The sequence below is a fragment of the Asparagus officinalis genome, chromosome 7, assembly GCF_001876935.1.
Source record: "Asparagus officinalis chromosome 7, Aspof.V1, whole genome shotgun sequence".
Lineage (NCBI taxonomy): Eukaryota > Viridiplantae > Streptophyta > Magnoliopsida > Asparagales > Asparagaceae > Asparagus > Asparagus officinalis.
In genome coordinates, this window is record NC_033800.1 from 61752271 (window position 1) to 61764363 (window position 12093).

The 12093-nt window shown below is 37.6% G+C and overlaps 1 protein-coding gene across 1 annotated transcript in view; it reads right to left on the minus strand.

Annotated features, from left to right (window-relative positions):
* The window catches only part of LOC109848222 (NEDD8-activating enzyme E1 catalytic subunit), an 11621-nt gene extending 770 nt beyond the window's left edge, over positions 1 to 10851 (minus strand). Inside the window, exons 1-8 of the mRNA XM_020417623.1 lie at positions 10679 to 10851; positions 10401 to 10564; positions 9185 to 9387; positions 7562 to 7794; positions 7398 to 7460; positions 7256 to 7312; positions 1097 to 1218; positions 574 to 691 (exon numbers count right to left, since the gene is read on the minus strand). Coding sequence (XP_020273212.1) covers positions 574 to 691; positions 1097 to 1218; positions 7256 to 7312; positions 7398 to 7460; positions 7562 to 7794; positions 9185 to 9387; positions 10401 to 10564; positions 10679 to 10768 — 1050 coding nt within the window. The 5' untranslated portion in view covers positions 10769 to 10851. The remainder of the gene's footprint in view (positions 1 to 573; positions 692 to 1096; positions 1219 to 7255; positions 7313 to 7397; positions 7461 to 7561; positions 7795 to 9184; positions 9388 to 10400; positions 10565 to 10678) is intronic.

Sequence of the window (12093 nt, forward strand, 5' to 3'; positions counted from 1 at the left end):
AAAAACGCACGTGCGCACACACAGATGTATAATTCATAACTTCATGTATCAAAAATAATAAACTCAGTGAGATACATTCATCATGATCATGGTTCACATATACACATTCTTCCATCACCTAGAGGGTTCTTTTCCTTTAAGCCTACAGTGCAGTGTGAATTCTCCTACAGGAAGACAATGCCTCACTTAAATAGCATGACTTAAAGTCCCCAAGCTCATACTGTCCAGGTCCCTTAGCCAATTCCTAAAATTGCCTACTCCATGTGATACTTGCTATGACCATCTACTGGTAAATTACCAAAACTAACCTAAGAAATTCTCCACAAAAAGACAATTTTCTAGTAAGAGCAGTGATTTGTGCTCATGAAGACCAATAGGTCAAATTCACTATTCTATATGCATGAAGCTACGAGGATCATCACTAAAACAGCTCCTCAGGGGAGTAGAATTGCTAGAATGTGTAACATAGGCTGTTGTACCAGTGAAACCCATTCCCGCACAATACAGTACAGACTTCATATTCTGAACAGGAAAATAAATTTGAACAAATACTAAGAATAAGATATGAAAGACCTGTAATAGTGTAACAGAAGAATCCAACTCGATGAGAGTTCCAGGTCCACAAACAAGGCAATCTTTGTCCCTGATAAAATCTGTTACTTTAATATGAGTTCCTTCCAGACCATTATACCTGAAGATGACAAAGAACGAATCAAACAAAAATGTGCATAGCATTCAATATGTACATCTTAACATAAGGGAATAAGAGAGAAGGTAATTTGTAGAATGAGTTCCTGCATCAAGTATGATAATTGCATTGAAGTTTGTTTCAACCTAGATAACAGAACTTTACAATATAATGGTCTGGAGTCAAAACTCCAGTGAAGCAAGGAAATACTACTTTCTAGTGCAAAGACAGTCAAATAAAATAGTGCCAATTTAACAAAAAATGTTATAGATTAATCCATAAACCGCCTAATGCCGAAAAATGTATGGATGTTGCTTATGAGTCAGGACAATAGCTAAAAAGCTAAACATGTAATGTTAAAATACAAGTTTGAAGAAGGTTGAAGAATACAATAAGAACATAATTTACGTGAGATAATTGGACAATGTTCTACTACAGCCAGAGACAAGCTTTAGGGCTTCCAGAGCACAGGCAGCAGACACAATAGCGTTTGTAGAAGCTATAGCAGGTATAATATTCTTCACAACACCCTGCACAAAAGAAAAATAACAGTTAAACTAATAAGTAAGCCATGTTTTTGTTATCAACAGCTTTAAATTTAAAAAATAATTCCAAAAATAACTTTAAGGAATATATTGAGTTAGCAACTTTTTTTTGTGTCCTCTAATACTTAAGAAGTTCGCAGCTGAGATTTGATCAAATCCTGTATGATATGATTGCTGATGATGAAAAAATAATTATCAGTTCTTGCTTCTTTATGTTCCGTCTATCTTCATATTGGAATTGAGAAAGAAGGCAGTACGAGAAGGAAATTATTTATACTGTATTCTTAGCATTTTAGTCAACTGTACAGGTCATACTCTAACATTTATACTTTTAGATCTTATCTCAAGTTAGGCATTTATTCTGTGACTATAAATTGGGCTCATCCCTTTGTGACCTTCCTCCGATATATGTCTCAAATAGAACATCTTAGTCCTTTACCTATCTAAACTGGGTCCAAACGTTTCTCCATCATCCTGCTACCACATGTAACAGAATTTTATTACTGAGTTTTATTTCTGATGGAGAAAAATAGGCTTCATGATTTACTCTTTTGTGTGGTGGAAGTGCTGGGTTACCATTCCTTCCACAATGTAAAGTGATTCTTTTTCTTTATTTCACTGATGAACAGTGTTACCAAGATACTCCTAACTCCGCACAAGGATGGGTGGTATTACAAAAGCCTTAGAAAGAAGGTCTAGAATGGATTTACAAAAGGAGAAAAGAAAGAAGTGTTAATTACTCCCATGCTGGGTTACAGTTCCTTCCACGATGTAGACTGATTTTTTGCTTTATTTTGCTGGTGGACAGTGTTAGCAAGAAACTCTAGTTCTCAGAACTTTTCATATGCCAAACACTCACATACACTGATGGATAGTATGACAAGAGCCTTCGGAAGAAGGTCTAGCAGGGATCTACAAGGGAGAGCAGAAGTGTTACCTTACTCACATGATCTTACAGACACATGGCATGCTTTTAGCCAATATCATCAGATAGGTATATAAGCAATGCTAATAGATAGGCATGCTTCTTTTGCAACCTATAGGCAATGCTAAATAGATAGTATGATGAAAGCCTCCAAAGGACGGTCTAGATATTACTCCCATGATCTTACAGACACGTGCCATGCATTTAGCCAAGCTCATCAGATAGCTAGATAAGCGATGCTAAATAGATAGGCATGCTTTTCTTACGATGTCAGTATCATTAGATAGGTAATTGATCCATGCTAAATAAAGCTTGTTTATTCTCAAAGTGTGGATCAATAACTCAAACAGCACATCCTGTGTCATGCAAAAAAGTTCTTGTGTCCATGATCTTATAACACTCTGATACTTGACACTTGTGTCTCGTGCGGCTGTGCCCATGTAACGACCGCTTATGAAGCATAGAATGTATTCTAGCAGAAGAGGAATTTCATAATGACACCCTCTCCCTCAGTCGCTCCCTCCCTCCCTCTTGTTTCTCTTCTTATTTTCTTTTCATTTTAAGTTTCAAGAACCAAGGCAGTTTAGTTCTGAAACTGAATGGAACTACTGTTTGTGAAAATTTTGTATTAAAAAAAATGAAGGAAAATTGATTTGTATTCCTTTGATCTCAATTACAATTGGATTTCCTGATTACAAAAGAAAGGAGAATGATCTGGATTCTCCCATTTGTTTACTTCTGGGTTCTTCACAGTAGCGATGGAGGATGGAGTGCCTCCTTCGAATGCTTGCGTCGAATTTGCTCTCCGTTGACGATCCGACCGTCTTGTCTCGTGGGAACAATTAACTTACGTGGTAAGTTTGTTGAATAACTCTTAACGAGTTTAAGAACTCAGAGCGAGTTGAAACTCTGTAACAGAGTTGTTAGAACCGAAAATTCGGTTAATAGCCAAGTAGATTTGCTGTTGCTGAAGGATCCTTCGAGATTTGATCTTCAAAATCTGGCTGAAATCTTCGATCTCCAAAGAATTCGCCCTTGATCTCCAGAAAATCCAACCTTGTGCGGTTTAGCTGCCACAATTTGCAACCCCTTTACTCGGTTAAATAAGACGGTTATTTATAGGAGGATAAGGGGTGTAACCAACCCCTAAATCCGCTCCTAAGTGGGCGAAAATCCCTCAAATCGTGGGGGAAACGGTTCTGAAACCGTTCGACTCGTGTTTGAATGAGTCAAATGCCCAATTTGACGTTTAGGACCCTAACTCCGCGTCTTAGAATTGAGACGCGGAGTTGGGTGTTGACCAAACGTCAAAAACGCGAGGGCCGCTCGCGTTTCGCTTGTTGCAACTTGAAAACGCGGGGGTCGCCTGCGTTTCAAGAATTGTAACGCGAAAATGAATTCCGCGTTTTAGAAAGGGTTAGCTGACTTGTAATCTCTTCTGTGAAGCGTTGCAAGGACCATTGTTCAGTAATACTCGCTTTAGCTGTTGTGGGGTGTGAAAGTTGTCAGATTGTAACTCTCACAGTCTATGTTGCCTTGGTACGTGTACGTGTACGGGTACGGGACACGACAAATTTGTAAAAAGTAGGGTACGGGGACACAGCTATATATATATAAAATAATTCGCTTTAGATCAATATTGAATTAAATAACTATTACATTTGCAAATATACCCAAAAATATGACAAACATCCCTCAAAATATTACAAGTATATTGTTTAAAGTTGCAAATATACCTCCAAAAGTTAGTTCTATATCCCAAAAACTTACAACTCACTCGCATATTCCAACAAAAGTTAAAACTATATTCCTTGCATAAGAAATAGAAAACTATTTTTACTTTAATTAAAATTTTAGAACTAATATTATTACTTATATAAACTCAAACCCAAACTCAAACCCCTCCCCATATAAAACCCAAATCCAAACCCCTCCCCCCTATATAAAACCCAAACCCAAACCCAAACCCCTCCCCATTTAAAAAACAAACGGGTTATGAAAAAAAACCAAACCCAAACCCAAACCCCTCACCCTATAAAACCATAACATCCCCCGTTCCTGTCTTCGTCGCCTCCCCCCATTCTCCTCTAATCTTCGTCGCCGCCTCTAATCTTCTTCGCCTCCTCCCATTTCTCCTCTAATCTTCGTCGCCTCCTCCCATTTCTCCTCGTCAATCTCTAGGGTTTCCCCAGTCCTCCATCAATGGCCCATCGCAAGACCGCTAGGGTTTCACTTCGAGGGATCGGCAAGTTCTCCCGCTCGAAACTGTACCACAAGCGAGGCCTGTGGGCGATTATGGCCTGCTGACGACGTGAATGCTCTCATCCCCAACCGCCGCAAGCTCAAGCCCACCAAGCTCAGGTATGGATTCTAGGGTTCCTGGGTTTAAAATTATGCATTGATTTTTCCCCCCACTCGGTCGTGTCCCTGCCGTTTGGGTGCGGATCCGTACCCAAAACGTACCCGACACGGGTACGAGACCAATTTGGCCGTGTCGGGGTAACATAGCTCACGGTTGATTGTAAAGACCACTGAATGGAGTTTTCATCAATTATCGGAAGCGTCGTTGAATTGTAACTCTTCTCGATCTATGTGAAAATTCCTCCATTTGCAGTTTTCATTTGTCGGCATGAAAATCATCTGATTGTAACTTTCATCATTGAAGCTTGATGGGGATTAGCTATCTATTGTGATTTTTAGACAGCCTACAACTACCAAAACCTCCTAATACAAATCAATCTAGGATGAGCCGTGAAACATTTCACGGACATGTTAAATTAACAAAACAATATTAAGGAGAAAATGTTGTCCGGCCCAAGGACTTGGAAAGAAGACTATAGAAACCTCTTCTTCACACTAATTAAGTGTACACTAATTAGGTGTATATGCATGTACAGTGTACTTATATGTGCTAGTATACTCATGAGGGAGTGTACACCAACTGGTGAATGTACAATTTGTACTAATGTATATGCACATGAGGGAATGTGCAACAATTAAGTGAATGTACGATTTGTGCTAATGTCTGTGCACATGAAGGAATCTACAACAATAAGTGAATGTACAATTTGTGCTAATGTATGTGCACACGAGGGTATGTGTGTAATGTACATGCATTCTCATAGAAGTCCTGATGAGGAAGTGACAGAAGGCTTCGATCTTAACATGACTCTAGATCGCTTGGTGAATCTGATCTGAGATGAGGACTGATGGAAATAGGTGAACAATGGGCTGCTGTTGGAGAATGCTTTAGCGTAATATGACAATAACGGGACAAAGGTTAGTGGCTGTCTGGACTGTTCAAGAGGTTGTTCGGTGAGTTTTGGGTCTGTTTTCTGGATCAGACATGGGTGGGGAATGACTGGAGGTTGTTGAAGGTTTGACAGCAATTAATGAGATCAGTAGGCTATTGAAGGAGGTGCTTGATAGTATGCGGAAATGTTGATTACAAGGATTTTTTTAGAAGTGGAAAGTTGTCTGGATGAGGGCTGCAGGAAACGAAAAACGAAGAATTGAAGTTTTTAGGAGGCAACAATTGATTTGTAGGAGATGTTAAATAAAAGCCTTCACCTCCAAGGGCTTCACACCAAAAGAACAGGCTTCAGAGATGTTAAATAAAAGCCTTCACCTCCAAGGGCTTCACACCAAAAGAATAGGCTTCACACTCATGACATTTCACATGCCAAACACAAGAACTTCACATGCTTAGATCGTCCTGCATCAAATGGATGTGTGCATGTACATACTTAAAAAGCCCAGATGAGTGTTTTTGTGTTTGTTTGTGCGTTACTCAACATGCTTGCAGAGATGCCAATTAACTGGACAAATAACACACCACCAAACCTTCATTAGTGTTAATAACAAGTCGCAAAGTAGAATAAACTGTAAACTGATAGCAAAGCAATGTACAAAAAAATCTGTTTCGAAATGCGTTATAACCCATTTCAACTACCATAGTCAAAGTGTTATACAACTCAAGCAAAAAACACATGATGCATTTAAAACAGAAAATAATGCCAAAAAAACACCTTTTATCTGTCTAACGTTAAGCATTAAATTGAGTTAAATTATATCAGATTTCGACGTGTGGCAACCACTGTCCAAATCAGTATCACCTTACCCAACTAAATTCCCAATTGAATACCCTGACCATAATTTCATTTGCGCGAAAAACCCTAGCGAACCCTTACCCCATTTCTAGTGCCTCCCACATCTCCTGCCCCTCCACCCGCTCCTTATCTCACGCCTTCGACAAAGAAGAAAACCTCTTCATATCTTCTCCCTCTCGCGCCTTCGATGAAGGCGAAGCCTCTTACTGATGAGTAGGCTCCTCTCGTCCTCTATCTCCGCCGACAACAAAANAAAAATCTCCTTTTGCCGCGAAAAACACATGATGCATTTAAAACAGAAAATAATGCCAAAAAACACCTTTTATCTGTCTTACGTTAAGCATTAAATTGAGTTAAATTGTATCAGATTTCAACGTGTGGCAACCACTGTCCAAATCAGTATCACCCTAACCCAACTAAATTCCCAATTGAATATCCTGACCGTAATTTCATTTGCGTGAAAAACCCTAGCGGACCCTGATCCCATTTCTAGTGCCTCCCACATCTCCCCCTCCACCTGCTCCTTGTCTCATGCCTTCAACAAAGAAGAAAACCTCTTCACCTCTTCTCCCTCTTGCCGGCCTTCGATGTAAGGCGAAGCCTTTCACTGTAGGATAGTCCTCATCGTCCTCTATCTCACGCCGACACAAATACAGCCTTCTTTACGGTTTTCTTCCTTGCCACCACCACCACCCCACCCCCCCTCAAAAAAAAATCCCCTCCCCCACTCTATATCCCCCCCACTTCACAAAAAAAATCTCCTTTTGCCGACAAAAAAAAAACTTTTAACTCCATCTTCACCTCTAGCACTTCTCCAGTTTTTAAGCCTAACTCCTCTCAACAAAGACTTCTAAACTCTAACTCCTTTAACTCTTCCAGTCTTCCCGCATGTTTGAAATTTTTGATGATTATAATTGTTTAAGTTATTATGAATAGTTTGTAGTGCAAAGTAGTTCAAGATAAAAAGTGACTGGAAAATCATTGATACCTGGGTAAGAGAATAAGTTACACCAGTAATACCAAAGAGCTCAGCTCTTTTAAGAGCCTGCATGAGATATGCGAATAAAAAGTTAAAATGGTGAAAAAATAGATTTAGTAAGCAAAAGAACTAACAGTTTCGGAATGCGTACTTCCGAGTAAACCCACTGCATATGCTCAGGATCGTCAGGATCAAAGGTCTTTCCATTATGTACCTATCCAGACATCATTACTGAATATGAAATCTCAAACCCTATCAAACCCCCCCCCCCCCCCAAAAAAAAAAGCAACTAGAGCAAGAAGAGAACATCAGTACCTCATCCCATTTGATCAAATGGGCATATTCAATACAATGGGCAGCAGTTCTTGGTGTTTCTGCAAGTGTGCATAATGGGAACTTCACTTGCGGGGGGAAAAGCCAAATGTTGCACTCGAAGCATGGTGTTGTTCCTGGCACAATTACTCTGGCATGACCTTTGAAACCTTCAGTTCCACCATCCACCATAGGTTTGATAGTTTCAGGTACTGGATTGTCATCAGGATCATACTCTAAAGAGTTTTCAAGACAATAAGAAAACCACATAAGAAACTGAACATACACAGCTATCACCTTTATATGTCCTTTTGTAGCACAATGAAATGATATATGAATATATTGAAACAGTTAGAAAAACATTTTGCAGAAATCTACATAAAAAACAGAAGATATATGTGCGATGTGCCATACAACTCTCTAAATCCACACACCAAATCAGTAGGAGAGATGTAAGTAGCCTAAGGGAACTTAAAGAAAGAAGGAATGAATTACACTCTTTTGCCTCCAATCAGCTTATAACAAAAAGGGATCAGTAAGTCTAAATTGTCCTAATATCTGTAATAGATCCGCACGAACTATGTGAATTCTTGGAAAACGAATTAAAGAATAATATTGCAAGGAAAAGTGAAAAATATAAGCTTCTACAATATATCCATGATACCAGCCTCAACCTTCTATTTAGAATAAGTAGCAGAGAAAAAAATCTTTACCGTCATTCGAATTGCAGTTAATGAATTGACCATAAACCCATCCCATTCAAGTGAGTGTACCATTATGTTTCTTTAATGAGACTCATGACCCTTTTGCGTAGAATACATGTCACGCTAATTTTTCAAAACCCTTAAAAAACCTTAAATGCAATTTAAATAATTTGTAGAGATGATTTGTTAATTCTTTTCAAATTAATTGGGACACTCTCAAGTTTCAAAAACGTTGTTTAAGCACAATGCATGTGACAGGGTATAATGGAAAACTACACTGGGGCTTTCAGACAATACCGGGAATACTTTAATGGAGGGTTAACTGCAAGTCACATATAGTACAAGGGTTTCCTAAGACTACCCCTTCTCTTAAGTTACCTGGAGAAGGAACTATAATGAATTTCAGTGATTTCTACTTCATTAATGCTGGGAAACAAGCATAAGCCAAAGCTATTAAAATCATGTTTCAAAAATTTCATGATCTTATTGGATCTTTTCTGTGTTTAGTGAACCTGTCTGCCCAAAATTATTCCTTAACCGAGCATCTAAATATTTCTGTAATTAGCAGACTCTATATCTTGCAGTCATCATAATGACTCTAAGTTTAAGCTTGAGCTGGTGTGCCTGAAAAGACATATCCTAGAAGATGTCTCCATGAATTCTTTGTTAGATGTAAGTATTAATATTGCTAAACGATTGAAACACGCTAATGATAGACACAACAGAACAAATTAAATTGTATGAGCTCTTATCCAAAAAGAGTAAAATTGAAGTGCTAAAAGATATGAAAATATAATCTAGTCTGCGGTCATGTATAATGTAATATTTTTTTTCAAGTGAAAAAAATATAAAAATATATTGATTGGAAATAAATAGTGAAAGAATGATAGCCATTCAAAGTATAGAAGCTAGAGCAATATACCTAGGAAACTACAAGCAACGGAATTTATGTAGCTCCGAGCCTCGATAGAATCAAGCCCAAGAACAATTATATTAAAATCACTGTAAAACTCTATGTCTTTGTCTTCGATCCTGCAAAAATGAGGTGTTATATTCACCCCACTAACTCTTTCCATTACTCGCTTCGCAGCTACTTCAGCCTTTGATTTCCCAACATCATGAATCCTACATTACCACATCCATAGATCGACAGAAAGAAATTATAAGCAAAACAAATAAGCAACTAATGAAGACAAAAGATGTCAAAAAACAACAAGGTAGATGTTTCTACAAAAAAAGGGGAAAAAATTCATGTGACTATTTGACGCATTCAGTAAATGGTTAGTGATTCAAATCAACTCCTCAAAAGAGTAAGACCAACTTAAAGAAAGGGGTCAATATTAGCATCAAGAAAAATAGAAATGATAAATGTATCAGGTACTATCATAATGTGAATTATAAGAAATAAGAAAAGTTTAAAGTTTAGACATTCACTACACTTGTTTATTAAGTTTTTAGTAGTGTGAAGGCAATCTATGTATATATGGCATTGAATGCTTCCCGAGGGTGATACATGTCATAAAAAAATAATAAAAACTACAGAACCTAGCGTTTTATATTTTAAACTAGTGGTGGACTATTGATTCCAGATGCTACACAGGATATGCAAGTAGATAATTTCATACAGCTCATCTGCCGCATTCGTTAAGTCATTGTCGTGTTATGGTATAGTCACAACAAGTTGTTGCTACCAGCTCAATTATGCTGTACAGTAACATGACTGCACCAAGTAATGAAGCTTCCATATGTTTCCAAACAGAAGAGGACCAACGTGCTCTATCAACTCACTGGGTTAAAAGCAAACACGTATTTGGTTTTAATCTCAAAGCAAGACAGAACATAACATACCGATCGTCGATCTTTTCAATTAACTACTCCTATCTGGAAATATTAGAAGAGTCGATCATGTTAAACTGATGTTTTGATATATATAAGCGTATAAGAGTGCGTCGTTAGCTCGACTTCTAAAACCATTGCATTATGTTGAATCTAACGACAGTTTGGTTTTGCTGCTCGAGCATATCATGAGAACCGCCGATTTGTACATATTTGTCAATTTGCTCAACATGTAAATTCAAGTAGCTCCTTATATCCACCAAGAGAAGAAATTTGTTTATTAGGGGGGCACGGAGGAATACCTGAAGAGAAACTGTCGGTTGAGGTTGGAGACCTCGATGGTGTCCATATCGATGACGTCGATGTTCTTGAACCCAGAAAGGGCCAGGTCTTTGAGCAGTTCGCAGCCGAGGCCACCGGCCCCAACCACCAAAACCCTAACCAATCCCCCAATCTCCTCCCTCAACTTCAATCATAAAAACATCGATTCAGTTGAATTTTTTTTTACTAAGGAGGAGAATAAGGGTGAAGATTTCACCATAAGAGAGCTTGTTTTGGGGGGAAGAAAGAAAGAAAGAACCTGAGGGCTGGGTTCGAAGCCAGGGGAGATTATGTTTCCAGGTCGAGCGAGGAGCTTGTCGATGTCTCTCCATCTCCCCATCTCCGTCATTCTTTCGAGCTGCTGCTGCTGCTACGGGGGCCAATAACCCCTAAAAAATGGATGGCCAAGGATCAAAGAAAAGAGAAGAAAGAAAAAACCTTTCTCCTCTATTTTACTTATTAGACCATCTCCAGTAGTGAAATTTCACCTACTCCTCTCCTGCCCCATTACTTTATTTAATTCAATAATCTTTATTTTCTTATCAACTTTACAGTAGGAGATTTTTCAGAAAGTTTTTTATTTTATTTGGGACCCACCATAAACCACATCACTTCAACATATATCCCACCATATTTATTCATTCTTTTTCCTATTTCATATATATTACTATTTTATTATTATTATTATTATTATTATTATAACTCATATATTTATAATTATATAATTTATTAATAATTCAATAAATAATATATAATATTTAAATATATATTATTAATTTAATTTTTAATAATAGGATAGTTTTTTGAATGATCCATGAAGAAATTAGCTTCAAATTGTAGAAAGAAGAAGAATAGGGTGTAGAAACTCATATTTTTTTTGGTGTCCAAATGACACAAAGTTAGTCTCTATTTATAGAGTTTGAAAAATAAAAATTAATGGTATAAAAATTATAAATTAATTCATTGTATTTATCTCAAAAAATATCAATTTAAAATAAGGAGGAAAACAAAAATGCTAACCCAATCAAATTTCGCCACGTGGCCCCTTCCCATCATGCGCGCGCGTGGGCTTGTCAGAAATGCCCGGGGTAAAATTTTTTACCCCTTGGCCTTCGTAATTTGATTCACCCCCAAAAGCCCCCTGCTGCAACCAAAAACCTCTTCAAAAAACCGCTGCCGGATATGGTCTTACTGCAAAGTCAGAAGATAAATAAATAAATAAATAAATCCACAATTTCTCCTCATAATTAAAGGGTTATTTGTATTTTGGTACCTTAGAGCTTACACATTTACGTTTGACACCATAAAGTTTTTTTATTTCCTTTGACTCTTTAATTAGGACCCAAAAGTTTACATCTTTGTTATCTTTGATGCCTCAGATTATTTTTGTCACGCTCTTATGTCTTATACACCAAAGTTTACACCCTTTTGATAATCCAAACTTTTGTTTAAACATATTATGGTGATTCTGGGGACTGTTATCAACATATGAAGCTTTGGGGACTACTATCAAAATGCTTATGAGTCAACTTTGAAGGGTCTAATATCTAAAAAGCCAAAGCACAAAGGAGGGTGAAGAGAGATTTTAAGGGTAAATTATATTGATATTCTTTTGACTTACCTCCTTTTATCATATTGGTAAAAAAAATAAAAAATTCCTTCCCCGGCATTGTT